Genomic DNA, 27,310 nt, shown 5'->3' with positions numbered 1-27,310 from the left:
TAACCAAGCATCTTGGCTTCAATTTGCCTCCCCCTACCCCAGTCTAACCAGTATGTCTACCAAGCCGTCCTCTAAGGCCTGGAATAAACCCTGGCATCCTGGGTCCCCGTTTGTGTCACCACAGGCCCAGCAAAATGCAAGACAGTTGGGTGAGGGCCAACAAACAGCTCCATGGTCCCTATTCCCCGCTCTCCTAGGGCATTTGGTAACCATATCACACTGGCAGAGGGCTAGAAGGCTGGCCAACACATCCAGGACTTTGAGCTCAGGGTCCTCCATCAGAAGGGAGAATGGTTTTGTTGTGATGGTCAAGTGCAGAGGTGGGAAGAAAGATGTACAGTACTTTCTCCCCCTCTCTGCCCCCATCAGGACACACAGGGGCCCATCACACAGCCTGATGCCATCCAACCAAGCACAAACACAGCAGTGCTTGGGGCAACAGCCTCCATGGATTGCTGTGAACAGCTATTAAAATAACCCAACATTAAAATCCCAGCCTAAATCCTGGCCCAATCTCCATTTTTGCAAGGAGATAGTTGTGCCAACTACAGAGTTAACCTTCCCCCACTGCCCCAAACATGCACGGGGAGACAGGACCCATAGGAGCGAGTGTGTCAGAATATGGCTAGGGAGGAGCAAAGGATTCCTTATTGTTAGCGACAGGGTCAGAGGACCTGACTTCAAACAAAAGCAATGTAATGTGACGCATGTCAGGGAAAATAGCGAGGAAGCTGCTATCTGTTTGAGAGTGCAGTGACCTGAAAAACAACAGGTCTTGGAGCTATAGCAGCAGAGCAGGCTGTAGGGGTAGTGGTGTGTATACATGGCAGGAATGGATGACACATTACACATTCATGCTGCCAGCAAAGCCTCTTCCCAGCCCCTTCCTTGCTCCCCTTGGCTCAGAGGATGGCTCCCACTTAGATAAGTAAGCAACCTGCCCCCCCTCCGTCCCCCGCTCCGCCATGTACAGAGACACTTGGGAACACATGCAGGGAGCATCTACACATGCCAGCACTCCCTTGCAGAAAAGCAGGCGCACACACACAACACTAACAGACAAGCACGCAGGCTCCCACATGCACAGGAACACGCTTGCACATTGACCCAGCCCCAGCCGGTGCCTTCCAAAATAAACTCAGTGAGGGAGGATGTGCAGGGAGATGCAACCTTCCCCCATGCAGACACCACAGGGAGCCGCTCTGTGCGGCTGCACCAGCTCACGCAGGCACTGCTCTCCTCTGGGCACTAGACGTACATGCAACACAGATGCCACTTCAATCCACCACAGATAAATGATTAAAAGTGCTGCATCTAAAGCTCTTACCCAGTCCCAAACAGATACTCCTGATTTATATCACTGGAAGTGGCTGAAATACATGGCCTTATGTATTTTCTAATGGCCAAATTTCCCAGCTTCCCCATTTCCATGATTCCTTGGATAACTAAACCTTTGGGAATTTCATCCTCTTCCATTTTCCTTGTGATTCTTTCTACATTTCTCCCTGCACCCACATGACAATGGTTGCATTTTGGAGACACTAATTCAGCTGGCTGAGTCCATCCAAAATGTGGTGCTCTGAGAATGCCCAATAATGCCCAGCCAAGGCATGGGAGCTAATAAACCAGGCACTGCACAGCTTCTGCCTTAGCAGTATGACAGGATCTGCCCCTACCCAAGGGTCAGCTCAGAAATGCTGGTGGGCAAAACAGCCAAAAAATAGCACATGGAGAAACACATTGGGAAATATTTGTGCTGATTTTAGACACTGTAAAATAATCCTCTGTTCTTTGAACTAAAAAGCAAATAAATGCGGACTAAGACTTAACAGCCAGAAATGCACTTGATGGTCTTGCCTTGCTCATTAGGGATCCCTGCAGGCTGTTTGGATCAGGGTGGCAGGGTGGTGTCAAAACAAGTGGGAAAGTCAGTTATATTAGAAATTTAAACAGCTGGAACTCTAGGTGGGGGGAGCATACAGCTACATGAATATAATCTTACTTTTGTAACATTGGCCTTTTGCTTCTGGATCTGATTTTGCGTAAAGTGAGGTTATTGCAGAAGAACAGCAGGTAACCAGTGGAGAGTCAGATAAGTGGTTCCAGTTTTGGCTGATGACTAATTCAGTGCAAAGACCTGATGGTTACCACAGCCACACAAAGCTTAAGTTTCTGCCAAGCAACAGTCTAATGGATGCAAGAGGCCACAACTTTGCAATAGAGGGATTGAACAAAAAGGAATCTTGACAACTTGCAATCAAATCAACACTAAACTACGTTAATAGTTGTTTTCTCCTTCAGAAGGACTTGAAATTTCCTTAATAATTCATGTGGTTTCATCCTCATACCATTTCTGTTGAGTCAAAACCATTTTCCTTTACCCTGCACTTTGGGAAAGGTCCATTGAAACAGTAGATGCTAGTCTCCATTCTTGCAGTTTTACTGCAGGTCTTCTGTTGTCTGACAGGGCTCACTAATGGAACACTTTGGAAGTCCTGTCTTTCTGTGGGAATTTCAGCTTTTCTTTTTTTTTAATTTGGAAGAAAAAAATGCCAGCTTCCAAATAGGGGTGTTCGCCAACCAATAACCAATCTGCCTCATCTCTCCACAACTTGGACCAAAACCCTGCAAGCCCTTTCTCCTGATGTCTGCTGTCACCACTCTTAAAGCGTTCAGTCCCAAATCAGCTGGCATCCTCAAGCCACTGCTGTGGGTCACTGGCTCCTTCAGCTCCCCAGCAGGGACTCCTGCAGTGCTGGAAGACCTTCTCTCCCCAACTTGCAACAGCACACCCTCCTCCCACCATTTTTCCTTCACTTTCTCTCCAGCTCTTGTTTTTCACTCTGATTGGCAATTTCCCATGCTGTCCACCAACCAGGAAAATTGTCTCTGGTCTCTGACTGTTGAGTTCTTATGGAAACACGCTCTGGGCACAGACAGTCACCCAGGCAGCAGGAGGAGGGCCAGTGAAGAGCAGGTTGCTGATCAAGATACCATGGGAACAAGGGAGGGGTTAAGGCTGAATGCTCTGGCCATGAGAGAGAGAGAGGAGAGCACACAAGCACTGGACACTTATGCCCTTTAAACCCAGTGGATTTAGGTCATCTGGCCAGCAACTGTCAGCAGCAAGGATCGGGGAGAGGGAAGAAGCCTCCGCAAGCAGTTGGCCATGAATGGGACGAAGCAAATCTCCTTGGGTATGCAGAGACCTTACTCATCTCTAAGGCAGTGCTAATGGGCTTGGCCTCGCTGTCCTGTCACATCAGTGCAGCAGAGTGCTCCGGGTCTTGCAAGAAACACAGACAAGCTCCTCTGCCCCCTCACTCCATCTCCTCCTGGCACTCCAAGGCTCACATCAGAGGCATAATGGAAACGAAGAAAGAGCTGACAAAGCCTGTGCCAAAATCCCAGATCCCCCTCTGAACGAATGCAGGCAGCATCTTTTTAGTAGTGAATTCCTTCTGTAGGATGCAGTTAACACTGGGCATCCAGATATCCCCATATAGCCCCTGCAAGGATTGGCCAATACTGCCCCTTTGGCACAAAAATTAGCATCTCTTAAACCAGGAGACAAATTCTGGCACTCTAACTTCATGTGCTTAATTCAGGGTGCTTCATTTGAGAGATGTCAGGCTCTGGAGAAGATAAAAGAGGTTCCCTTCAAGGATAATGCAGAGCAGAGCCTCCACTGATGCATGAAGCTGTTCCCTTGATAAATTCCTAGTCCAAGCAGTTTTGTCCTGCCCCAAATCTTTCTTTTACCTCCTGCCAGTGTGGGGGCTATTGCTATAGCATATAGCATATATATTGCTATATGGCTCTTCCCATATCTGCAAACTTGCTCATCTACTTCTCTGACAAGTGAAGCATCATGACAGAAACCTTTGGAAAGAGCAACTTGATTCAGACAAATCTAGGGTTCTGCCTTGATGCCTCAGGAAAAAATCCAGTTTGTCAAGGATCCTGTGGGAGCTACTAGTTTCTGAGCTCTGCAATGAAGCTGGAAGGAAGCTCGGCACATGGGCTGGAGGGAGGCGGGTGTTCAGACTCCAAAAGCTGCTTTTCTCTATGACCTTCTCCGTGGGAAGCAGAGCACTGACTTTTGCAGTCATTAGAGATTGTGCTACTTTTCATAAACTTAGAGATTTCAGAGTCCAGTGCCTTGACCAAAAACTTGCCGCCAAATCAACATCCTGTTTTTGAATCTATTCGCCTATTTCAGCTCATTTTGACAGAGGAGCTGAGGCATCAGAGATGTCAAGTGCCAACACATTTTGTGATACTAGGTAGCTGTGTAGAAAACAGAGTCCCTAGTAGTGTCCCACCAGCAAAAGAAAGACTGCAGAAGTGATCTCAGCCTGGTATTAGACACCAGAGATTCCACTCTCACTGCTGCACTCATCAGAGAGGCACAAACTTTTAAGAAAACAAAGCTGCAGTGGTTGGTCTGTTCACAGCCTGAATTATCTGTTTGGTCTGTGTTTACTGCTGTTGTGTGAGGGCTTAATGCAGGAGGAGTGTCAGCTCTGCATGGGTGGTACTGGTGAAGGTAAATGTGTGCATTTGCCTATGAATGTGCGTGTCAAGTGGACACACGTATGTATTTGCAAAGCAATGCACACATGGAGTGTCTGCCCGTCTCTGTGTTGGTTCTGAGGGCTACTGTGCAGCCACGTCTCACAGCCTGAGGGTGCAGGGGATCTGCCAGCGTGTACATGTAACAGTTTGTGATGTTGAGTTATTCCTATGACTGGCAAATGCTTTCCTAGTCTCCTATGCTTTTTTTTTTTTTTTTAAAGACTCATGAGGAATAACCTCAGATATAACTACAAAATTTCTGAATTAATTAGAAATCTGGTGTGCAAATTTTTAAAATCAATGTGGTGGGGGAAGGATTGACGGCCCAGTGGTTGTATCCAGAGGCAATACGAGATGTCAGTGAGCAGTCAGCTTCCTCTGTCCACTGCAGGCACCTCTAAAGGACAGCTCATCCACATCGGTGTCAAGAGTGAGACAGTGAATTGCTCTGAAGGCACTGGTCTTTTTTTACTGTCTATAGCATGGACAAGCACCTTAAATTCAAGCATGAACACAGGGGCTGAAGTAAGGTGAGATGAATCCAGTCCTATGTGGTTATAGGCATGCTAGTTTCTTTGGACACTTAAGCCACACTTCTTTTCAAAAGGAGCATGTCTTTAGCTGGCATGTCTGGGATTCACAGTATAGCTCAAGAGAATAAAAATTCCCAGACTTCAGTAAAAGTCAGGTATCTTATGCTTCAAGTAAATAATGAAAAGTCACAGATTCTATTTGGAAAAATGATCTGACTTGAACAAATAAATTTTTTTTTTTTAAAGGAGGATCATACATTCATCTAAAATATTATAAAATATATCTCATGTTCCTGTCAGTGCAATAATTGAAAGTCACTACAAACTGCTTGGAAGTGACCCCTTAAAACAAAAGCCTCCCAAACCTAAACAAAACATGCAGGATATGCTGTCCTACATACAGCACAAACAGTTTCACACAAATTCTTCCCTCCCCACTCCTAAACTGCTTTCAGAGGCGACACCAACAGCACAAGGCATGGAGAGAAAGACACAGGAAAGGAGAGAAGAAAAGAAATGTATTGCTAAGACGAGGAAAAGCAGCAAAACAAGTTCATAAATTTGGAAAGGGCTGGAGTTGCAAACCTCCACCTGGAGGAGGCATCTGAGCTGCTGTGAGCTCCCCTTTAAAAGAGATTCTCCTGTTCTCAATCTTCCAGCTCTGAACTACTCAGCGTATGTTGCTTTAACCAAGCTGGTCCCCTGCAGGCTCACAGCACCTCCATCTCAGGCCTAAACTCAGGATCCTTTCCCTTCGGACACTATTTCCCCATCACATGCTATTTTCTGCAACAGATCTTGGGCCCTGACAGTGTGATAGGGGTGGCTGCAGGACCAAGTGGAGAGGCCGAGACAGTCCAACAGCGATGGGGAGGCAGAGGAGGGAGCTGTGGACAGGAGACTCAGCTGTGGAGCAGTGAGCTGAACAGGTTAAAAAGCCAGTGCTGCTGCAGGGATCTGGCTTTTATTGGGCTGATCAGGTATAAGAATGAAGAAACCTTTTCCCAACTGCTTACACTCTCCAGGACCCTGGTGGCATACACTGAAGTGTGTGCCTGCTTCAGGAACCTCCTGGGGTAGACGCTGTCAGGCCAGTGGTACCCTCAAAGGCCTGGGGGAGCGGAGTGGGCAGCCACATTATTACCCTCAGGACCTGGGGTGCTCTCAGCTGCTTGCTGTGCCAAGCTGAAGGCTCCCCAACAAGCCTATCCCTAGCCTCTCCTCCTGCCCCCCCAAATCCCTGCCACGCACAAACATCCCTTCATACAGACTGCGAGGAGAGGAAGGCCAGGTCAGGACCCTGCCTCTTTGCTTGGTCCACCTCACAAGCACACAGCTGCCAAAGGAAAAACAAGGAGAGATGACAACTACCTCCACGGCTCTCGCTGTCTGCAGGTTTCACTTGAATCGGGCGCGCCATCTGCAATGAAAGAGAAACACAGAGGGTTAGAGCTTGGCCCAGCTCCCTGACACATGGTGCTAATGGCAGTGGCATGAGAGTGCTTCTTTCTGCCTCCTGTGCAGAGTAGGAGAGTGGCAGAAGGGAACCAAGACATCATGACGGCAACCAAAACCCCTGGAGAAGGGACCACATGGATTTCAGACTTCTCAAAAGGAAAGCACTTTTCCCTGCTCAGCTGCTTGCCTGCAGGGAACAGCTCTCCTGGGAATGCCCACCATGCATAAACCTCTGCTTCCTCAGACACAGCAAGTGGCAAAGAAAGGACTCAAGGAAACAGCTCATCACTCTGAGACTGGAGCCTGAACAGTGGTCAGGGTAGCCTAAGGTCAGACCTCCTGGAAGCTCTTCCTATGCCTGCCCTGGCTCAGTGCACGCATGGTCACCTCAACTAGTTGAGTCACTTTTCCTTGCAGGACAGACGAAAGCCTGCCTCTGAACTTGGCTAGAAGCAGTACAGCAAGCGGCCATGTTATGTTTCCCCTTCCCCAGCCCTCAGGCAGTCAAAGCTCTGTGCGCCAGAGTGGCTCTAAAGAAGAGCAGTGCTGCTCTCCAACATCTCCTACCCACAAGGGGAATGCTCAGGTTGGAAGTGACAAAACTCCTCTCACTTGGTTGTGAAGCGCTGTTTACCTCTCTTGCACCCATTAGTGTCATCAGCAATAACCCAACCACGAGCAACAAGCCTGAGGGGCAGCTTCACTCATGTGATACCGGGACTCTCCAGCACTTCTACCCAGGAGGAGCTGCATTAAGTAACCCACAGCTTTAACCGTCTGATTTGCAAAGCAGGGAAAAACGCTCATCTGCTGGAAACACTCATATGCGTGTCCTATGCTGCCCAGAAAGCTGACAACCTGTAGCCTTCTTCCCAGGCTAGTATGATCCAACGTGAGCCAGAATCTCCTCCAAGGAATGGTGTAGAAGGCAGATTTCCACATTCACAGCACATCTCACTCCATGTCTCTCGGCATCATTCACAGCGGCTGACAGTGACTTGAATCACTGACATTCATAACAAAAAACAATCACAATATCGCCGGTCAGACCTGCACACAAGTCCAGGCATAAGCAGGTCCAGGCGTAGTCTGCCCCCTCTCTTAGGAAACATCCTCAGGAAAAACAGCAACAACAAAACAGAAAATGGTATCAAGCCATAAAAGTCACCAAATGAAATGCGTTTAGAAGCCAGCATGCAAAATGTGGACTGCTGTCAAGTCTCCAAGTGGTGGCTGAGGCAGACTGGCCAAAAAACCAGAGGTAGAGCCCACATTCACAACAGCTGGAAGGAATCCATGAAGTAACTTTGCAGTTCACAGGACAGAAGGTGCCAACCAGGAGGCTGCCATGGCACAGCACATCGCTGCTGAGGCCTGACCGCTGGCCACAGGGCAGCACTTGCGGCAGGTAGGGGCTGTGAGCTGGCTTCCACTGACTGGTGGATCTCAGGTAGGATGAGCAGAAGCTGGGATCAGCCCCAGGCAACACCATCCCTGCATCGAGGAGCAATATGGGGCGGCTTGGCAAAGCCAGAGACCGGCTGGCAGCTCCCCAAAGGAAGGCCAAGCTGCTGCCATGCTGCACCTCAGAGGCAGCAGGGCCAACTCCAAATCCATCTCCCAGGACTTGCTGTGTCATCTGGGGGAGACGGAAAGGCTGAGGGTCCCTTTCCCATCCTTCATCAGCTGCATAGATTTGCAGAGCTCCTAGCATCCCGCTGTGCTGCCATGTGGCCCCAGCATGTGCAGCACTGGCACTCGCCAGCCTCTGGGCTGCAGCTCCCCCAGGAGCTGCCAAGGACCAGGCACCTCTTTCAGCCCATGAGCTGAGTGGGATGTGGGGCAGGGGTTCAGAAGGACATGGTCAGACATTGCTCCAGAAAGCCTCAGATTTCCTTGCTAAGAGGCAGTGGCTCCTATCGCTGCTCACAGCCTCTGGCAATATGCCCGTGCAAGCAAAGACTGGGGGTGTTTGGGCAGCAGGGAGGTGAGAGGGGTGGGAGAGGGCAGGGAGCCCAGATGTGTGCTCGGAAGAGAGGGCTCAGTGCAGAGCCAAGAACAGCAGCTGGTCACCTCACTGCCCACTGCTCCCACAGCTCTGAGAAATAGCTTTGTTTCTACCCAGGATGCAAAACCAGGATTAAGCTAAACAGATGGGAGGGAGATGGAGGGACAGACTCGGATCTCAGCTTCTGAGAGAAAGAAATCCATTTGGGGGAAGGGAGGGAGGGAAGGAGGGAGGGATGCCATGGAAGCCAAGAGCATCACACAGCCACGTGACCAGGGACCCACACAGGGGTGCTGGGGCTGAGTGCTTGGGGCAAGGAAAGGAAAGGATGGGGGGAGGCGGGGGGGTTAAGTACCTGAGGACATCTCCCCGTCCCCTCCCCCAACAGGGCTGTCACTCCAGCTCCCAGCACCTAGGGTAAAGGAGGTGTTGTCATGGAAACGGTTATTCACCACATGGAACCTGACATTTGTGGTTGCCATGGAAACCAGCTCTTGGGGGCATTCCCTCTGCTTTGCACAAAAGAGACATTTTGATATGATCTCTGGGGAGGGGGCCCCTTCTACCCATCTGTCCACTCCTTTCCTTCCCCTCATCCCAGGGACTGAGAAGCAGCCGAGGGCATGCTGCAGGGCCTGCTCCTGGGGCCGTGAGCCATGGCTGGCCCTACTGAACCTGGCCGCCATGGGGGACCACAGCCCACAGCGGGGCCATGGCACAATGTCTGCAGGACAGCGCTGGCGGCAGCGGTACCAATGCCAGCATGGTGACGTGGGTCAGCACTGGCGCCAGTCTGGAAGCAGAGTCTGGCTGCAGCGGCAAGAGGAAGCGGGCCTGCCTGGGTGAGATCAGGCAAGTGGGCTCCTCTGTGCCCCACAGCTGTGATCATGGCTTCTCTCTTGCCTGCTTGACACAGCACCTTGGCAGGACACAGGAAGACTCACCCTCTGCCAGCATCAGACCAACCCCTCAGTCAAGGGCTGTCCATTTCCAGAGTGACTCTAAGAGCGACCCACCAAACTGAGGTCTGGTCTCTGGGCTGGTCTTCATCTGCTCTGAAAGATGTGGGTAAAGAGGAGAAAACAAGATACAAGAAATCTGTCCAGATGGAGAGGCTTGGAGAAGAGCAGCAGGATTCTCTGCTTGCTGCTTCCTGAAATGGGAGGTGTCCCAACCAAGGCAGAGACAGGCACGGTCCTCCTTGCAGAGAACTGGCCACCCAGAGGCTTCCACAAACAGGACTACACCACTTTCATCCTGTTAAGTCTCATGTTGCCATTAAAGGTGAACAAAATTGTCAAAGGCCTCTAAAACAGAGGTGTAAGCCTACAAATGCAAAGTTGCTTTAACTCCACAATACAGGTTGCAAGCCTTGAGAAGCGTCCCTGTGTGGTCCTAAACTTTGTGTACAGGTTTCAGACAAAGAGCTCTGTCCCCTACAGGAACTCAACACACAGAGAAGATGGTCAAGCTTTACCCCTTCCATCTGAGGGAGAAAGAGAGTAACAGAACAGAAGAGAGGACATGCTTCTGGCTTGCACAGCAAAGTCTGGAAGTACAAATTCTTCTGGCCTCCAGTCATCATCTCAAGCTGTACAGTAATCAGAGAACACACCTGAGTCTAAGATGCCCAGCTGGGCACAAAATCCAACAGTCAGGATGTGCCTGCCATAAATTCCAAATGCCAAGTAGATGCACATGCACAGACATCCTTTACCACTCAAGAACACAAACATGTGAACACATATGTGACATGGAGAACCTGAGCAAACGATTTATGAGTTTGTGCCTGCCTCACTAGCTGAGCTTTATTTTCCTCATTAAATTATCCAGCTAAGCATTATTATTCTTCATTTCTGAAGAATATCACATTAACATTTAGCGCATGCTGTCAGGCCACAATGGGCCAAATGTCTCTGCGTTCCTCCCCATTGGTCCTTCCTACCCACTGCTAACGACAGAGCTGTCAGCTCCATGACCCGCTGGACTCGAGAAGCCTCCTGGAGCCCCATGCAGCAATGGACACCAAATGGGCAGCACATGGGAGGGCACAAAGTTCCCACTGCCTCCCTTCAGCTTCTCCCTCACATGTGCCCTCCTCCCTGGATACACACCTCCCTTTTCCAAACACAGCCACGCTTACTCTCCAGAGCCCACAACTCCCTCCGACGATGCTAGTTCACATCGCTGTCCTTCTCACAAGTACACAGCCTTTACTAATTTTCTTTGGGGTTACCAGCCAGCCTGACAGGGGCACGAAGCTCTACCGACCCCTGGGGTGTTACATGCTACAAAGCAGAGCAGGCACGTTTCCTGCACAGCCCTCAAGGAGCAGTGAGGAGGTGCCTGGTGCTAAAAGAGTGCAGCCCAAAGGAGCCTGCAGGTTTCTGGAGAAGGGGCAGTAGTGAGAGGCCTTGCTGGTGAGTGTCTAGATTACATCCCATCCCCAGCATCTGGTCAGCATGGAGAAATGGGGAACTGTGCTCTGTTTGGGCTTCCTCCCTGCTTTAAAGGAAATGCTCCCCCATCCTTGAAGTACTCTTGGGATCAAGGATCTAAGGAAAATTCCTGGCCCTACTATAATCAGAGGAAGCTTCACTATTGGTTTCAACAAGGCCAAACCACACCATTTCTATCACCACACCCCAAAAAAAGCCTTTTGGAGGTGAACTAGGTCCCCACATTTACACTGATACCCAGCATGAGCTATCATCTCAGCAATCCAGTAGCCACATTCTCCAAGGACAAGTAGTGACCCCTGACTCTTGCTTCCTCAGCTTTCAAACTGCAAAAGCTGGATAGAGGGAGAAAGCCCCCTGGGACAGCAGGGCAAGCCTCTCTATTAATTAGGAGTAAGTGATGTAAAATAGCCCCTCAGGTGCAATGCAGGGGAACCTCACAGTGTTAAATGGGTCAGAGGCAGACAGTATGAAACATACAATGCAGGCTGGCTCCTCTGGGACATCAGGAACCAAAAGGCATCCAAGGCCATTGGCAGAATTAGGTCCTGGGCTCTTAGGCTTTGCAAACTGTGGGCTGGTCTTCTGGCCAGTTAAAAATACCCTGCCTGAATGATCACAACTACTTCTAGCTGTGCAGAGCACATAAATCTAAATGCTGATTTGCTAATTTGGATTCTGCTCTTGACGGGAACGCAAGCAGTGATAGATTGGTGCCAGTCTCAGTGCTCAAGTCTCCTGCTTGCACCCTTCCACTGACAGCATATGTCAGTCCTATCCAGAAGAACCATCCATCCCTGAAAATGAGTTGTCTCACACAGAAACATGAGCAACATTAGCACCAAGCACCATTCCAGCACAGCTCTAAAAGCTGCTTATGTGAATTTACCTCATCCAATCCCATTATGAAGGAGGATAGGATAATTATGAGTACTGTGTTCCAGGTGGATGAATCAAGGCACATGATGATGAAGGTCATGCAGGAAGTCTGAGGTAAAAGCAGGATGTAAAGTTCAGAGTCCAAACCATACAGCTCCTGCCTACATGGCTGAGTCCATCTCTTTCTGCATGAGCAAGAAAGACTGCTGGACAGCTTCACCCAACTGCTTTGTGTCACCAAGAAGACGACTCGTAAGCTCCAACTCCTCTCACTGGTTTCTTTGGGAGGTTGTCATGGTTTTGCCTGGGATAAGATTGACTTTCTTGCTAGCAGCTGGTGTGGTGTTACGGTTTGGATTTGGGATGAGAATGTTGGTAAAACACTGATGTTTTTGGTTGCTGCCTTCCCAAGTCACTGTTACACATGATGGAGCCCAGCTTTCCTGGAGATGGCTGGACCCCCACTTGTGATGGGGAGCAGGGAATTAATTCCTTGTTGTGCTTTGCTGCTGTGTGCAGCTTTTGCTCTACCTTTTATTTCAACCCACAATTGTTTTCTAACTTTCACTCTTCTAATTCTCTTCCCTATCACAACTAGTGGGAGTGAGAGAGCAGTTGCATGGTCTAGTTGCTGGCTGTGGTTAAACCACAACAGAGGTATTTTCCCTACAGAGGGGAAATCAGGCAGAGCAGGGAAGTTATCTGCTATTCCCCACCAAAGCTGAGTGCATGCAGGAATCAGCAAGCAGACATCCTAGCAGCATGTGGGCCACAACACACATGGACTGACTGCTTTGCCTCTTGGATGCTCTGCTACGCTGTGTTCCTTCTCCCTTAACACAGTCAGACATCCTTGTCCCCACTGTAGCTAGTGTTGCTCTGTGAGGAAGGCAAGCACCTTATCACCATGACTCAGAAAGCCTTTGGATCTCCCTGGTACCTCTATGGAAGTGACAGCACCATTACTGTGCATTAACATCAGACAACCAGCAGGGAGGCCAGCACAGCACAGCAATTACAGCCCCTATCATGTACATGACTGTTTGGTGGACACATTTAAGTGCAGTCTCTCAGGACTCCATGGTCAGTCTGTCCTCATGGGGCTCCTTCCTTGATGTTTCAGTGCACTGCAGGGCACTGCATCAAGGAAGACATTAGATGATCTTCCCTGTTGGTCTGATCTCTTCTTGTCACTTGTGATTAGTGCCACTGAAGGTCAAAGGAGCTTCTAGGTGAGAAGAGGAAAGTGCCAACTTTCTCAAATCGTTTTCTACAGGTGCTACGACAACAACTTTCCCCCAGAGGCCACAGGATGAAAAATCCCTGGGCCAAATTCAGGTTTCTAGGGGGCTTTTCAGCAGTGCAAAGAGGAGCGGTATTTGGTCCCAACCTTCCTCCTGCTTCTCCCCACTCTTGCACTCCCCACTCCCCATTCCTGCAGCCCTCCTCTTGCAAGATAGGGCTGCAGAAACTGAACACCCTAAAAGCTCCTCTATCAAGTTCAAGACCACAAGAGATCATTCTGGCCACCAGAAAACCACTGGCCCGAGGACCCAGGCACAGCTTGGTGCTCAGGCCCACAGTCCTGTGTCAGCTGCCAGACTTTGCTTCAGCAAAGACAGTGCCTGCCATCCTCGGCTTGCCCAAGGAGACTCAATCACAGGAGCCACTCCCAGCCCTTGTGCTCAGCAAGCCTGCAAAAAGCAGGAATAAGAGGCTATGAGAGGCATCATGAAGTTACTCTGAGCAAGTGCAAGAAAGCTGTGGAGGAGAGAGCTGGGAGCAGTGCCACAATCACCTGATCTTTGTCAGGCTGTTTGGAGAAGACATCCAGCACCCATCTTTCCTGTGCTTACTGGTGCACCAGTGACTCTGCTTTACTGGACACCTGGTCCAGGGAACATGGTCAGGTGCTTCTTGGTGCATAAATGGGAGCCTCCAAGAACCTTAGCAAAAGGGCAAAGGACAGGCGAGGGGCAGAGGAAGCCCGAGCTGATGGACACAGCCCAGTCTGCGGGAGCTCGCACGGGCAGACCAACACACTGGGGTCGGTCTGGGCCTGACAGCCAGGGGCACTGGCAGTTCCTCAGTGCAGCCATGCCCCACCTCTTCTCCCCCATGGCAGGTTAATTACAGCAGCAGGAGAGAGAGGTCTCTGCACTTAATGTGCTCGGTGGAGGGGGCCAAACCGGCGGCAGCAGGGACTCTCCACCCCAGCCGCTGCATAGGCCGAGTACACCAGTTCCTGTGGCAACCATTAACGGTCCAAGTGGTGCAAAACCTCCTGCAATAATGACGTGCCCATAGGAAAATCCAATGAAAATGGGCCTGAATCCCAGTGTCACCATAAGAACTCCCTGAGCCATCTCTTCTCTGGGCTGAACAACAGACTTTATGGTTGTCATTAAACTATTTCACTTGAGGAGTGCTCACAGACTGGAAGAAAGGCCCAGAGTGACTGTGGGATCTCCTTGGAGATTTTCAAAACTCAGTTGGAGAAGATTCACAGTGACCTGATGCACTTATCCCTGCGCTTTGAGTGGGGTTTGACCAGAGACCTCAGAAGCCTCTTCTAACATAAATTATTCTGTGATTCTATATCCATATTCACAAACATTTGTGTGCACGCACACATACCAAACAACCCCGGGGAATGCAGAGTGATGCTCGGGAGTGTGGGTGCCTTTGCAAAGATGAAGGTCTGTGTGGGCTGGTGGGCAGAGAGGTGCGTGTGTTCACGAGTGCAGGCGAGCTCACCAGGAAAACGCCAGCCCTGGGTGACAAAAGTCTCAGCTCTATGCTACAAGGAGATGTGAGCAGCTGGTTGTGCAAAGGGCAGCAATTTCTAGGGAGAAAGGGAGGCCCTGTGTGGACAGGACAGGGCCTGCATGTGTGCATTTGGTCAGCATGTGGGAACGGGTACCAATCCTTAATGCCATTATCCTTCCAATTCTGCCAGCAGCGGGAGTCAATGTTTGCATTGGCAGCTTGCTCTCCCCCTGCCACTTCAGGGTATGTACTTCGTAGGGCTGCTGCCTTCCCTCACTGCTAGTTCTCATCCCCTTAAGCCAAACCTCCACAAGCATTTGCAATTATCTCTGCACTGAAAGGCACGTCTGTTGCTCCTTGGCCAGGAGCTGCTTTGCCCAGTACCGTCACGTCCTGGTGTTGCCATTTCAACAAGACAGCCTCAACATGCTCTCTGTATTGCTACCTTCTACTGATAGTGTTGCATGGCTCTCACGAATTTGCTGATATTGTCTATCAAGCCTCCAGGATGGACATGGCAAAAAATTCTCCACCCTGCTCTGCCCAAAGGTTCAAACTGCAGAAGCCACCTCAAAGATTAACAACCAGAGGAGTCCAGCTTCAGCCCCCTATCAAACATTCGGGTGTCCTGCTCCACTCCTCAGCACATCTCCCAGCTTTGCCAGCTGCAATATCCTGTAGCATTCACATGAAGAAACTTTCAGAAATGCTGGTCCAGGCTGGCTTCACACCAGCAGTTGTACAAGAGAGAGGGGAGGGGAGAATGAGATGCTTTCACCTCTCCACCAAAACCCCTCCAGTCACCTGTGTTCCTTTATACCATCACAGACTGTGGATTCTGACAGATGGCCCATGGTGAGCCCTTGCTCCTGGCAGCACAGGAGACAGCCTGCCCACAGGGATGCCCTCTGCTCAAGCTCTGCTGGGTCTCTGCATTAATCCTGGTGCCCAACCATCTGAGTTAGTGCCGCAGCATCTCAACCCCTGGTGCATTCCCAGAGTCTCTCTCTGCTCTAATGCTGCTGCTCTCTGTAATTTTCCATTCCTATGTCCCTGCATCCATGAGTTCTCCCCCAATGTAGCCACATTTCAGTACCCCCATCGCTGCTCTTAAACTGCCCATATTCTAAGCTTGGATCAATACCAATTTCCGCAACTTACTTGCCTACCTTTCAGCAAGCCCTTCTTTGTTCTGCATAGAAATAAAACTGTAACTGTACCTTGCCAGAAGAATTACTTTTTTAGACCTCCCCCCCTCTGCTTCCTCCCTCTGTTCTTCTTCCCCTTCTTCTTCAGGAGCAATTTTATGTAATTTGCAACTGTCTGGCTGCAAATGAAAAGAGACACAAAGCATTTCTGCGAAACGTTGAAAAGCTGGCTGCTTTTCCCTCAAATTTCACTTACCGAGAGGCTTTAACTTGGTGTGTGATCACTGCATGTCATTAATAACCTCTCCAATTCCTTTCAGAACTCAGCAAAGTGAAGGCACAATCACGAATCAAAGGCATGGGTTATTGAGATATAATATCGTTTCACCAAGTCAGGGATGAGTGTGCCAGGGAGCAGGGAAAATGTGAAACACTGCACTGTTAGGCTGGCTGGCTGGCAGCTGAAGAGGACACTAGAAGTAGGAAGAAGCATAAGGGCTTGATTCCCTCTCTGCTTTTCAGATCCAAAGATTTTGCTTCTGTTCAGCCTCCGTGGGTTGTGTGTCTTTCCCCAAGCTCCGTGGACTCAGGCCACAAAGGGAGCTGTTTTCTACTTTGTTGCTCAGGCAGATCTGTCTCCATCTCTGTTGAGTCTTTGGTGCCCATCAAACTGCTTTATTGGGACTGAGTCAGACTTAATTGTGCAGTTCCCCAGTCTGTCCTCAGGGAGCAAAACTGGAGAACACAAAACAGGATGGGCTTGTGTCAGGCTGGCCAGGAGGTGGCTGTGGGCAGAGAACTGGCCGTGATGCTGGTGCTGTGGATGTGCTCCCAGTGTGAGGGAGTCACTGCGAGCAAGGTGTGATGCACTTCCCGCTTTCATGTGAACTGACCAGGGTGACCGGCAAACCGCTCTCGCTGTGTGCCAGCCCTTTGGCTGTGCCGAGATTCAAAGGTTGGTGTCCACATCTGAGGGCCTCAGCAGGGCATGTGGAAGCAGGCTCCCTGCTCACACAGCCACAGGACAGGCCATTCTTCCTGCCTACCCCAGCTGACAGCAACAGCAGAGATACTTGGCGTCCTTTCAAGTTCCTTAGCACGTCTGGGTGATCAGGCACTTCTAATTCACCAAGGATGCACTTTACCTCTCTGTTCTAGGAAGCTCCATTCTTCCTTCCCCAAAGGAAGATTCACATATTTGCTACTTCCAGACTGCACTGATAGCAATTCACCAGCTCTGAAGGCAACACAGATGTTTTAGATAATACAATATGCAACTGACAGTCTTCTTGCTTTACACCCTGAGCACACTAGCCCTTACAAAAGGGGGTGAAAATCAAAAATCTGTCTACCTTTGGAAAAAGATATTAAGCCTTTCTGTCAAAAAATACGCCTTTTTGAGTTTAAATTCTATTTAACTACCATACATCCAACAGCCCCCAATTTAAAAATAAACAAGAATTTTTATCTCCCAAAAGCAGAACTTGTCAGAAATGCCATAAAAGCAAACAGAGGCCATGGCAAGTCCTATTCACTTATGCAGCAAACCTACATTATAAATATAAAACCTCAGGAAAGGAACACTACAGGAAAACGTGGCAGCATTCTTAGCTGGGCTGACATCACCGGCATCAGACCTGGAGGGTCTAAGCAACACCTCTGTGAGCACAGGCTACCCAGCAAAGAGAGGCCTTGGAAGAGAACCCAGAAGTCCTCCTACCAGCCTAAGGACATATCAGAAAACATATAAAAGCATTTTCATAAGTCTGTCCTTACCAAATCCCCAGTCCAGACTAAGAAAGCCATTTGTCTCTATTCAGGTTCATGAACTGTTGAGATCAACCATTGGTCTCTGCCTTCAGACCAACAAAGGAAGGTACCTGGGTACTTGTGGCATCTATGGCTGCAATACAACGGCAAGCGTAGGATTACCAACAAGATTCTTTTGATGCCAGTTTGATCCTTTGCTATCTCTAAACATGCTGATGCTTGGTCACTCATTCAAATGACAGTTTGTGTCATCCTACACTGATGTCATACACTCTTAAACTTTCTTCCTGCTCTTGCTATGTGCAATAAAGAGATAATAAAAGGGTAAAATGAACAAATTGCTTGGTTACTGGACTATGGCCCGTTTACTGAAATCCCAGCAGTGTGGTCCAGTACATTCTGTTCTCTGTCCTATGCTAGGCTCCTCGCTAGGTTTCTGGTGAGAGGCTTTGCCACATAGTTCATCGGATGATGATCTAGATGTACAGAGACAAAATTTCATAGACTTGTTCCCAAAATAGGGATGCAATTAGTTACCTAGCACTCCTGCCTGTGACTCATTTCCAGAATATTCTCTGTGATCAGTTGGGTCAGAGGAATGGGTGGTACTATACAGACACAAGCAAACCAGGCTAAAACAGGGCTGAAAGCTACCTCAGGTCACCCAGCCCCTGCCCAAGCCAAAACCAACTCTATGCACACCAGGATGGAGGTTTTTTCCATTCTGGTAGTAACCATCTCTAAATGGCCACTAAAACGAGCAAAGGGAGAGAATCCCGCCTTCTTCGCCATTGAGGGACTTCGCAAAAGAGAAACTAAATGTGATGAAGCGGTGTATTGCCAGTCTGAAAATAGACAGCTCCAAATGCAGCACGGCTCATCTGCACCTTAATCCTGAAGCTTAATTACACCACATTGCTTATTAACTGTCTCCAGATAAACATGTTCAAAAGTACTCAGCTAGCACAGACTTCTCTCTGTTCCCAAGCAGTTTGTTACACCTCTCTCAACAGAAAAAGCCTTTAGATCACGATATCATAGATAAACTGCTGCTTTAAATACTACTCCATGCAGCACTCCATAACCACTGAGAGCACAGTAGAGAACATAGCAAAACATGCAACAAATTCCCGATACAGAACTGCAGCAAAACTGAGATTGCCCCGAATCCACTGAGCCTCACATGAATAACCTTTCCACAGGTACTGGGTAGAGACAGGCCTGTCTTCTCCATTGTGTTACAGCACTGTACCATGACTCATCACAACTGCTCCTCCATCCTTTGACTTGTTCTTAGAGGCTGTCAGTTCTGCCCTGGACCAACACATGCAGAAGATTACACTGCTTTAGCCTGAAAGGCTGACCTTATCCCCTCACACAAAATTAACTAAACAGTATTTGAGCATCTGCTTATCTGCGCTATTCCCCCTCGCTGCCCTGAGATAACCTGAAACGGTAAAAATCCTATGAAGAGGTAATTAAGTTACCTGCATGTTCCAGCCCTCAAACGCCAACACAGGCCCATGCAAAAAGGGCACAAAGGTAAACAAATATGGAAGAGGATGTGTGTGTGGAGGTCCTGAGGGATCTGGGAGAGGTGAGGAAAGCTATTTGCACCTGTATGGGTTAAAGACGAAATGTTATGGTTAAGAATTCCTAAACCCCCTCTACAGACCCCTGGTTTACATTCATTATTCTGTTGTCTTGAGCACTCAGGGCCTCCTGTGAGCTTCTGTCTATAAGTACCCAACTCATCCACCTACTTGCCTCCAAACGAATCCTTCCGACATGCTTGATCAACCTCCTCAGCGCAACAAGGCAACTGTCCAGTCAAAGCTCTCAGATCATACCAAAATGGGAATGGGAAGAATTCAGGACTCCTTTCAGCTCACCTGCAGGTCCCAGGGAGCCAGACGACTTTCCTGTGAGGAGGGACCTATCCCACAGCACCTGGTCTCCTGTGATCCCTACTGCACTTTGCTCCCAACACCAGCTGTTGAGCAAGCAGAACCCAGAACAGACCACAGCTAGTTCAGCAGTCTTGGTCTCACCTATATAACCAATTGCTCTTCCAAACAATGTGATGTGGCAAGAGTATTTTTTCCATCTGAGAAGCTGATCCAACAACTCAGCCTGCAGGGCAATGGCAGACTGGGAGCGGATGCACCAGGAAGTTCTGCACATCTGGAGGAAAAAGCACTGGTACCTTGTCTTCTCTTGTCAGCTTTCCAGCATGCCCATGGTGCAGGCTGGGCTCGCACACTTCACCCCAAAGCCCACAGCTCCCTAGTGACAGGGACATAGCTGATGGTGTCATGCCACACAACAGAGATCAAAGAGCAGCACAGAAACAGGCTTGGCTGGAGTTACATGGGGCAGCCTTTGCAAGACAGAGAAAAGAGCAGCAGCTCTGTGAAGAGTAGCCCTGTGCTTTGGCTTCCACATCCCTGTTCTAACCCACAAACCACACTTCTTTTTCACAAGCAGGAAAATTCATCCAAGCCACTTATCACCCTCAGTCTGTCCCCTGACAATCCCCAATTCATGTACCCACGGCATGAGCTCCAAGCACAATTCACTGGGACTTACCCCTGGCAAAGTCTTCTGTTCGTGCAGGGCTGTCTGGGCTTTGATGGCAGAGTCTCTGGCACAGTACGTGAGGAATGCACAACCTGCAGTAGACACAGCAAGGGTCACGTTAGACATGCAATTGCGGATGCACATCGACAAAACCTTCCTCTTTGGTGACAGGAGGTGACCAAAGTACAGGAACTACAGCTGCTGCCCTGTTCCAGCAAACCCCAGTCCCAAGGTTTCTGCTCGGGTACAGAGACATGCCCAGGACAGCCCTTGTGCGAGACCTGACTTGGGGTGGGGGGGACGCAGAAGGCGAGGCTTGCTAATTACAGGTGCAAATGTTACATAATTTGGATATGTTGAAGACTCTAGGAAAAAGGACAAAGAAAGAACATTAAAGGTCTTGCAGACCCCATCCAAGATGTGTTGAAGTCATGGAAAAGGGCCCCAGTGAATCCCCTAGGTTTGAAACAGGAGTTGGACAGGGCGAGAAACAACAGGAGATTCTGTGGGAGAAACAGCCCAAAACACAAGGATCAGAGGAGATGTAAAGATCAGTATGACTATTGATACAAAACAAAACAAAAAAAAAAAGCAAGGAAAGAGGAAAAGGGTCCTTCTGAGATTTTAGGCTCACATGAAAGCTCCATGATCCACATTTACATAATCATGTAAAGCTACAAAAGGAGGAGAGGCCTGGCTTTCTGTGCCATATATACACCCATACTATGTGCATAAACACACTTAAATATACATATGCATGACAAGGAAAACACAGAGAATAACAAAGCATAATGCATTCTGCAAGGGCCAACTTAAGAAGCAAGATGAAAAGCACACAGAAAAGGCCAGATCCTGACATCTTTATTCAAGATTTAACTCAACATCTTAGCCTAACACTGGAGCCAAGGGAAGAGGGGAGGAACTGTAGCCCCTCCAGGAAGAAGAGCGATCATACTTGGGCTCTGATGTTAAAAATAATAAAATGGCACTGAGCAAAGGAAAAATTTGTCTGGTTATCAAGAAACATTTCCTAGCAGAGGGAGATTTATTAGACTGTGGGATGTTCTCCCCAGGGAAATGCCTGGAGCTCCGTCAGTCGCGTTGTTTCAGATGAGGATGGGCAAAGCACTGGAGAACAGACTCAAATGCTAGAATGCAACTGACCCCCTCACTCATCCCCCTCCTATTCGCAGTGGCATTTCACATTCTAAGCAAAGGCAGGACACGTCCCTTCAGCTTGTTGCTAAATGTCCATGATTATGTTGTTGTGCTGGGGCTGCAGATGCATCATTAGGGCCTGAACAGAGAGGCCCGTTCTTTTGCCCCCACCTTCTTGTGCCTGGTTTGGGGTACTCCAAAGCTGCTTCAGCTCTCCATGGACACAAAGGAACACAGGACAGGGGCTGTCTGATCTCTCCCCTCCACCCCAGTGACTCCATGGTACACGACACTTTTAGGCCTCGTGGAAGCCAGCTGCTCAACCTATAGCAACAAGATTATGCTGTTCTTCCATCCCAGCTCCAACAAGCAAATCACATCTGTCCTCACAGCTCTTGCTAGGCTGGAAAAAAAAACAAACAACAAACCCCTCCAAAAACAGCACACAAGTATTAGATATCTCGAACAGGCAATTAAAGCTCCTTATCACCCAGGTTTTGAACTCAGAATGCTGCACCAAGGCCAGACGCGGGATCACCAGATAATTTAACAAAGGCAGTGAAGGCAGGAAGCAGGCAGGTAACCTTTGCTTCCCACAGCAAAGGCAGCCAGCTCTCTTTTGTGGGGGGGAAGCACCCCTTTGCTTTTGTTCTCCCCTTCAGGCTGCTGTGATGTCAAGCATCAGGAAAAGCCTCAAAAGCACCTGTACGACCAGAGAGCCGAAACCCTATTTCTAACAGATTTTGGGGCCTGGTCACCAAAGTCTCAAATGCAGATCCTTGCCTGATTCCACCTGCTGCTCTAGTCTGCCATCTTACACATCACATGAGACCCATTCTAAGAAAACTGGGGTCAGGTTTAGCACACAAAACTCTGGAGTCAGGAGCTGGGAATAAACAATTTATTCCACTGAGAGCTTCAGTGCATTGGTACCATGTCCACGGGAAATGAAGACACCATCCTTGCCTCAGGAGAATTAGCCATCAAACTTAAGAAAACTAAGGATAGGAGAGGAGTAAGTTTACATGAAGCTGCCTGCTGAGTTAAGCACTCAAACTCAGTCCCCGAGTCCCAATTCTAGTGCTCAGGAACATCACAGCCTATGTAATGCATACTGGCAGGCTCAAAAACCTCAGCCCATGAGAGGACAAGGATAAAATAAGTATTGGACAAAGGTGCACCATTTAGTGGGGATAAAGGAAAGACACTCCTCACACAGGGACAGAGAGTTATTTTGCAAGTTGCTGTTATCATGCCAGATCAGGGATTTGTAAAGCCCAGCAACACAAAATACTGTTCACCTTTTAGGTGCTGTGGTATCTGTACCAAGAGGCAGCAGCCTCTAGAGACAGAAGCATCCTGCAGCTATAGAGCCCGAAGATGCCTCGCTCAGACCTTCTGCTTCACTGCCAGGGCAAACCCTGCCGTTGCTCTGTTTTTCAAGGATGTGGATATTTGCTCAACAGAAGCCAGCTTGTACTCCCTCTCTTCACTCAAACATGAAAGAGCACTTGGGCAGCCTCTAACAACAGGCTGCGTCTGGGCTGGCCTGGGACAGGAAGCCTATGGGCACAGGACAGCCCTGTCTGCTGCTCCATCCCTCGGTTCTCCTTGTCTCTAAGCTTTCAGGATATTCCGCTCATTCATTTAATTTCATTCTTCCTTCCCAAATGGCAGGAATCTGGGAGGCTGTATTGGCTGTGGAACGGAGGGAGCTGAAGAGATCAGCTACCTCCTTTGGAAAACATGATTACTGTCCTCCACAGCCAGATGTTTTGGAGGTAGGATGCAGGAGTTAATTCTATTCTCTTTGCAAAGTCCTGGTCTGAAATACACAAAAGGGGTTTTGCAGAAACTCTGACTAATTGTGTAAGCAAATATTTGGGAAAAAGAATTTTCCTAGGAATTTTCCACAGACACCTCTTGTCCCCTGCCTTTGCTCAGGTGCCTGAAGCTTACAGAAGCACCAGAGGCTCAAGGAAAGCCATGTTTTCCCAGCTAAGAAGCATTTCCATGACAAGACCCGGCTCACCATGTCTTTCATGGGTTCTTCAGCCTCCTAAAACTTTGAGCCTGACAGTCACCCAGGGATCCACTCAACAGAGAGGAGATATCCGCAGAGGTACAAAGGGACCCGTCACTCTCACTAGGTTTTCTCACTTTCACATTTCCTGCCTTAGTTGACAGCAAACTCAGGTTGGCAGGCTTATGCCCCTTTGGGCACTTCTAACACCAAGTCAGTTAGGCCTGCTGAGGCATGGGACATGGTGTTACAAAGTGCTCAGGGTGTTAAAAAGCGCCAGACTTTAAGGTCCCAGACACCCAGCCAACCTGGTGATGTTTGTGATTGAATCACAGAACAGGGAAGCGTAACACCACCCAGAGCACTGTCTATGTAACCAAGCCATTACAAGTCCTAAATGGGGGACCCCGGGCCGGAGTTGCTGCTGGAGAGTGACAGCTGTGACTCTGGTGGCCAGTGACACCTCCACCACCCTCTGCCTCCTCCGAGGACCAAGTGACTCATCTTCTTTTATATGATTTTCAAGTCTAGATTATGATTGTTATATTGATACGGCAAACCATGTATTAAAATCTGACCCCATCTGCAGGGAGTCCATTATAAATATTATAAATTCTATTTATAATATGTTTATAGTATTTATAATAGTATATTATAAATTCTGTATTACTCTACTTATAGATTGTACTATAGCAATTATGCTTGCAGAAATCCTGCACCATTCTAATCACAAATTCTGTGCTACAGTGATCATAACATTCTATTAAGAAAATAAAGCTTTAAGTGTAACTATGACTGAGTGCTGTTGCCACTCTGCCAAGGATCCCTAAAAGAAACTGTATGTCCCCTTACTGTTGGGTGACACCACCCTACTCCAACTGGCTCCAGGAGGGTTTCCAGCTCCCTGTAAGCAGAACCCAGCTTAGTTCCACCTGCAAGAGGGTGAAACAAAACAAAACAAAACAAAACAACAACAACAAAAAATACATTCTGTGCCTGATCCTCCCTACAAACCACACGTTGACTCCAGGATTTACAGTCCCTTCAGATCCTAAACATTACTCCAGATACCAGCAGTCTAAAGCCTTGAGCAAGAAAAGGCTGTCAGTTTGCAGAAGAGAGGGGTCTCTAGATTCAAGTTAGCATTAGAAATCACATCAAATACTTCAGCAGGAGAAGCATGGAGTCAGCGGGGAGCCTATCTACAAGCCAGCAGAAGCTGAGTCAATACCCAGCTGAGAGTGAGGCAAGTTAGACTGAGGTTATTATTGCCTCCTTGCCCTTTGGAAAAGCCACCCATATCCACATGCCCTGCCAGAGGGATGCTCCCAACCCTGCCATTCCCCTGCAGCTCAGTTTACTATCTCACACTCCAGAATTTCTCCACTTTCCCTACCATGGGCCCTGCTAGGAAATCCACCCAGGAGATCATAGCCGACACTCACAGAAGAACCGCCTCCTGCCCAATCCTGGAACACAAGGCCAAAAATTTCCAATTAATTCTCCCTGCTCCGTCTCCTCTGACCCACTCCAAAAGCTTTTTCAAATGCTTCCCTGCTCTTCCCACGAAAACATTAGCTTTAAGACCAAATGCTGCTATTAACATGCAAATGTATCTGTGATTAACATAAATAGAAAAATGGCCTCATGAATAATATTAGGAGGCTGGAACAGTATCAACTACCAGCAGTCAGGTTGCTGAGACACGAATAGTCAGGCACTAACAAAACCATTTCAAAACAGTGCTCATGTTTCTAAGTAGGTCTGTAAGATCCTCCTCTGCCTCCAGTGAATCCATCAGTTCTCAGCACCTGTACAGACAGTCCCGGCCAGCTGTCTGCAGCCCAATTCACAACATCCCGCCCTGGCAGGCCTTTTTCACCTTCTTCCTCTCTGGGGGCAGAGGTGGCTGCTCAGCGCTCTGCCGAGATGCAAGGGATTGCCAGAGGAGCCACGGGGCTCTACCAGCAGTGCTGGCTCCTCACACAACTGCTTCTCCCCATCCGGGGAGAGAAAGGGAAAGCGCAGATGGAAGCTGCATGCAAGCTGTCAACTGGATCTCGCTGCAGGTCTGGGAACGTGGGGACGGAAACCCAAATCCGCTGTTACAACTGCCCCAGAGAAATTATGGCGCAGGATCGAGTGCAGAGTTATCCAGATTTGCCAAAGCCTTCCCCTGACCAGGGACTGTGAAGTCCTGGCCAGCCCCTGGGCCAGGTCTGGCACCCTCTGGGCCTGCTGAGGCTAATGGCCGCAGCGGCTCCTCGCCAGGCTGGCCTTCCAGCATGGGGCTCAGGCCAAGCCAACACCGCCAGACCTGGCAAGAAGGGAGGAGAAGGCTGGGGTCAGGGGCGGCTGGATTGTGAGTCTAATTTCTTTACTGCATGCTAACCCCCCCCTCCTTGTGGAGAAACGACTTCTTTGGAGAGGTGTATCGCCTATTCCTAAACCCATGCCACCAGGAAAGGAATTCTACCATTTCACTTTGTGCAAAACAGGGCAGGGGGAGAGGTGGCAGAGGAAACTGAGGTTGTGTGGAAATGACTGTACCATAGCCACCAGAACCTGCACATCTCAACACCCAGAACAGAGCACCAACAACCCCTGACCAACAGGGGCACCCACTCAGAAACGTCAAAACCAAAGGGATATATTTATTTTGCTGCAGGAATCCTGCATTTAGCAGCAAGTTAATGTCACACAGATCTGGCTAATACCAGTGCTGCCCCCTCTAATTTCCATATCTAAGTGGCAGATCCCTAAAATCTGTCTCCTGCCTGGAACCTGACCTCAGACCACACAGCCTATATTTAATATGTCAACTGAAATGAAATGTGCAATTGCCTCTTGCCTCAGGCCCATTCTCCTCTTCACTGGGTTTGAAACCTGGCAACTCACTGTCAGATGGCAGCAGGTTTGGACTCCATGCCTTGCACACGGACACACAAGCACATGGCGTTTTGGTTCTGAAGTCCCAACCAGACATACTTCTTCAGCTAAATTCAAGCCAGCACAGCTACCACAGGCTTCAATGAGGAAGTGTTTTCCTTTTGTGTTGGGGTTAGATTCAGCCTTTTGTTTGAAAACAAACTCATTTTTCTGTTGTCCCCTTCCCTCTCTGTTCAGTCTAGAATGGTTCAAGTCACCATAGCACTCACAGTTTTTCTAACCTTTCTTCCTAAATCTGAAACCAGAGGCATCAGGACCAAATGCAACTCACACACGCCAACAGACATCCCCATCACAGACCAGTTTAGGTCACAGAGGCCCAGGCTGAGCACTGACAGCTTTCACGGCACTCACTGTAGGTTCCCTGCAGGGAGTGGTGATTCGGTCACCCTCAGATCTCACAGCAAATGGGCTCCCTGAATTCCCATCCACGGCTGGGGCTGTGCTCATCACAGAATCCCAAACACCCGCTGGGGGTGGGCTAGAACCGGGCCACAGAAGGGAGCTGACATCCTGGATGCCACAGCTTTTCAAAATACAACTTTCAAATACAACAATAAGTGCAGCTGAACAACCTTCCTCAAACTTTTTAGCATCCACTAAAGGTCTTTCAGCAGAGAAAGACCCCTTGTCTCTCCCAGTCATAGATACACCAGGAAGGCCCCTCACCTCTCCCAAACGCCACTGGCAACAGCAGATTTGCAGCCCATATTCTTTGTTCCGCGGACTTTCAAACCGCAGCGCTGCGCCCCCGCCGGGGGGTTCCGAGCCCTCGGGGCGGGGGGGACGGCCGCTCGCCCACGGCTCCCGCTTCAGCCCCTGCCCCGCCACCTGCAGCGGCCGCCACCCGCCCCGCTCCGCACATCGCCGCCTTTGTCACCGCACCGGCCCCAGGCCCCGCGCTCCCAGCGGGGCAACGGGGACCGGGGCAGGAGCGGGGCTCCCGCCAAGGCTCAGGCGGGCCGCGGTGCCGACCCCTGCCCGCGGCGCCGGGGATG

At 49.2% G+C, this 27,310-nt stretch overlaps 1 protein-coding gene across 3 annotated transcripts in view; it reads right to left on the bottom strand.

Annotated features, from left to right (window-relative positions):
- The window catches only part of CELF5 (CUGBP, Elav-like family member 5), a 32,497-nt gene extending 12,228 nt beyond the window's left edge, over positions 1-20,269 (bottom strand). For 2 of the 3 annotated variants that reach the window (XM_014958620.1, XM_014958623.1), the window contains exons 1-2: positions 20,192-20,269; positions 6,480-6,531 (exon numbers count right to left, since the gene is read on the bottom strand). In XM_014958620.1, coding sequence (XP_014814106.1) covers positions 6,480-6,531 — 52 coding nt within the window. In that variant the 5' untranslated portion in view covers positions 20,192-20,269. The remainder of the gene's footprint in view (positions 1-6,479; positions 6,532-20,191) is intronic. The other variant, XM_014958622.1, reaches the window with a different exon arrangement.
- Between the last annotated feature and the right edge of the window lie 7,041 nt (positions 20,270-27,310).

This window comes from Calidris pugnax, unplaced genomic scaffold (genome assembly GCF_001431845.1).
Source record: "Calidris pugnax isolate Ruff unplaced genomic scaffold, ASM143184v1 scaffold425, whole genome shotgun sequence".
Classification (NCBI taxonomy): domain Eukaryota; kingdom Metazoa; phylum Chordata; class Aves; order Charadriiformes; family Scolopacidae; genus Calidris; species Calidris pugnax.
This window is presented reverse-complemented; position numbering and strand designations above follow the sequence as displayed.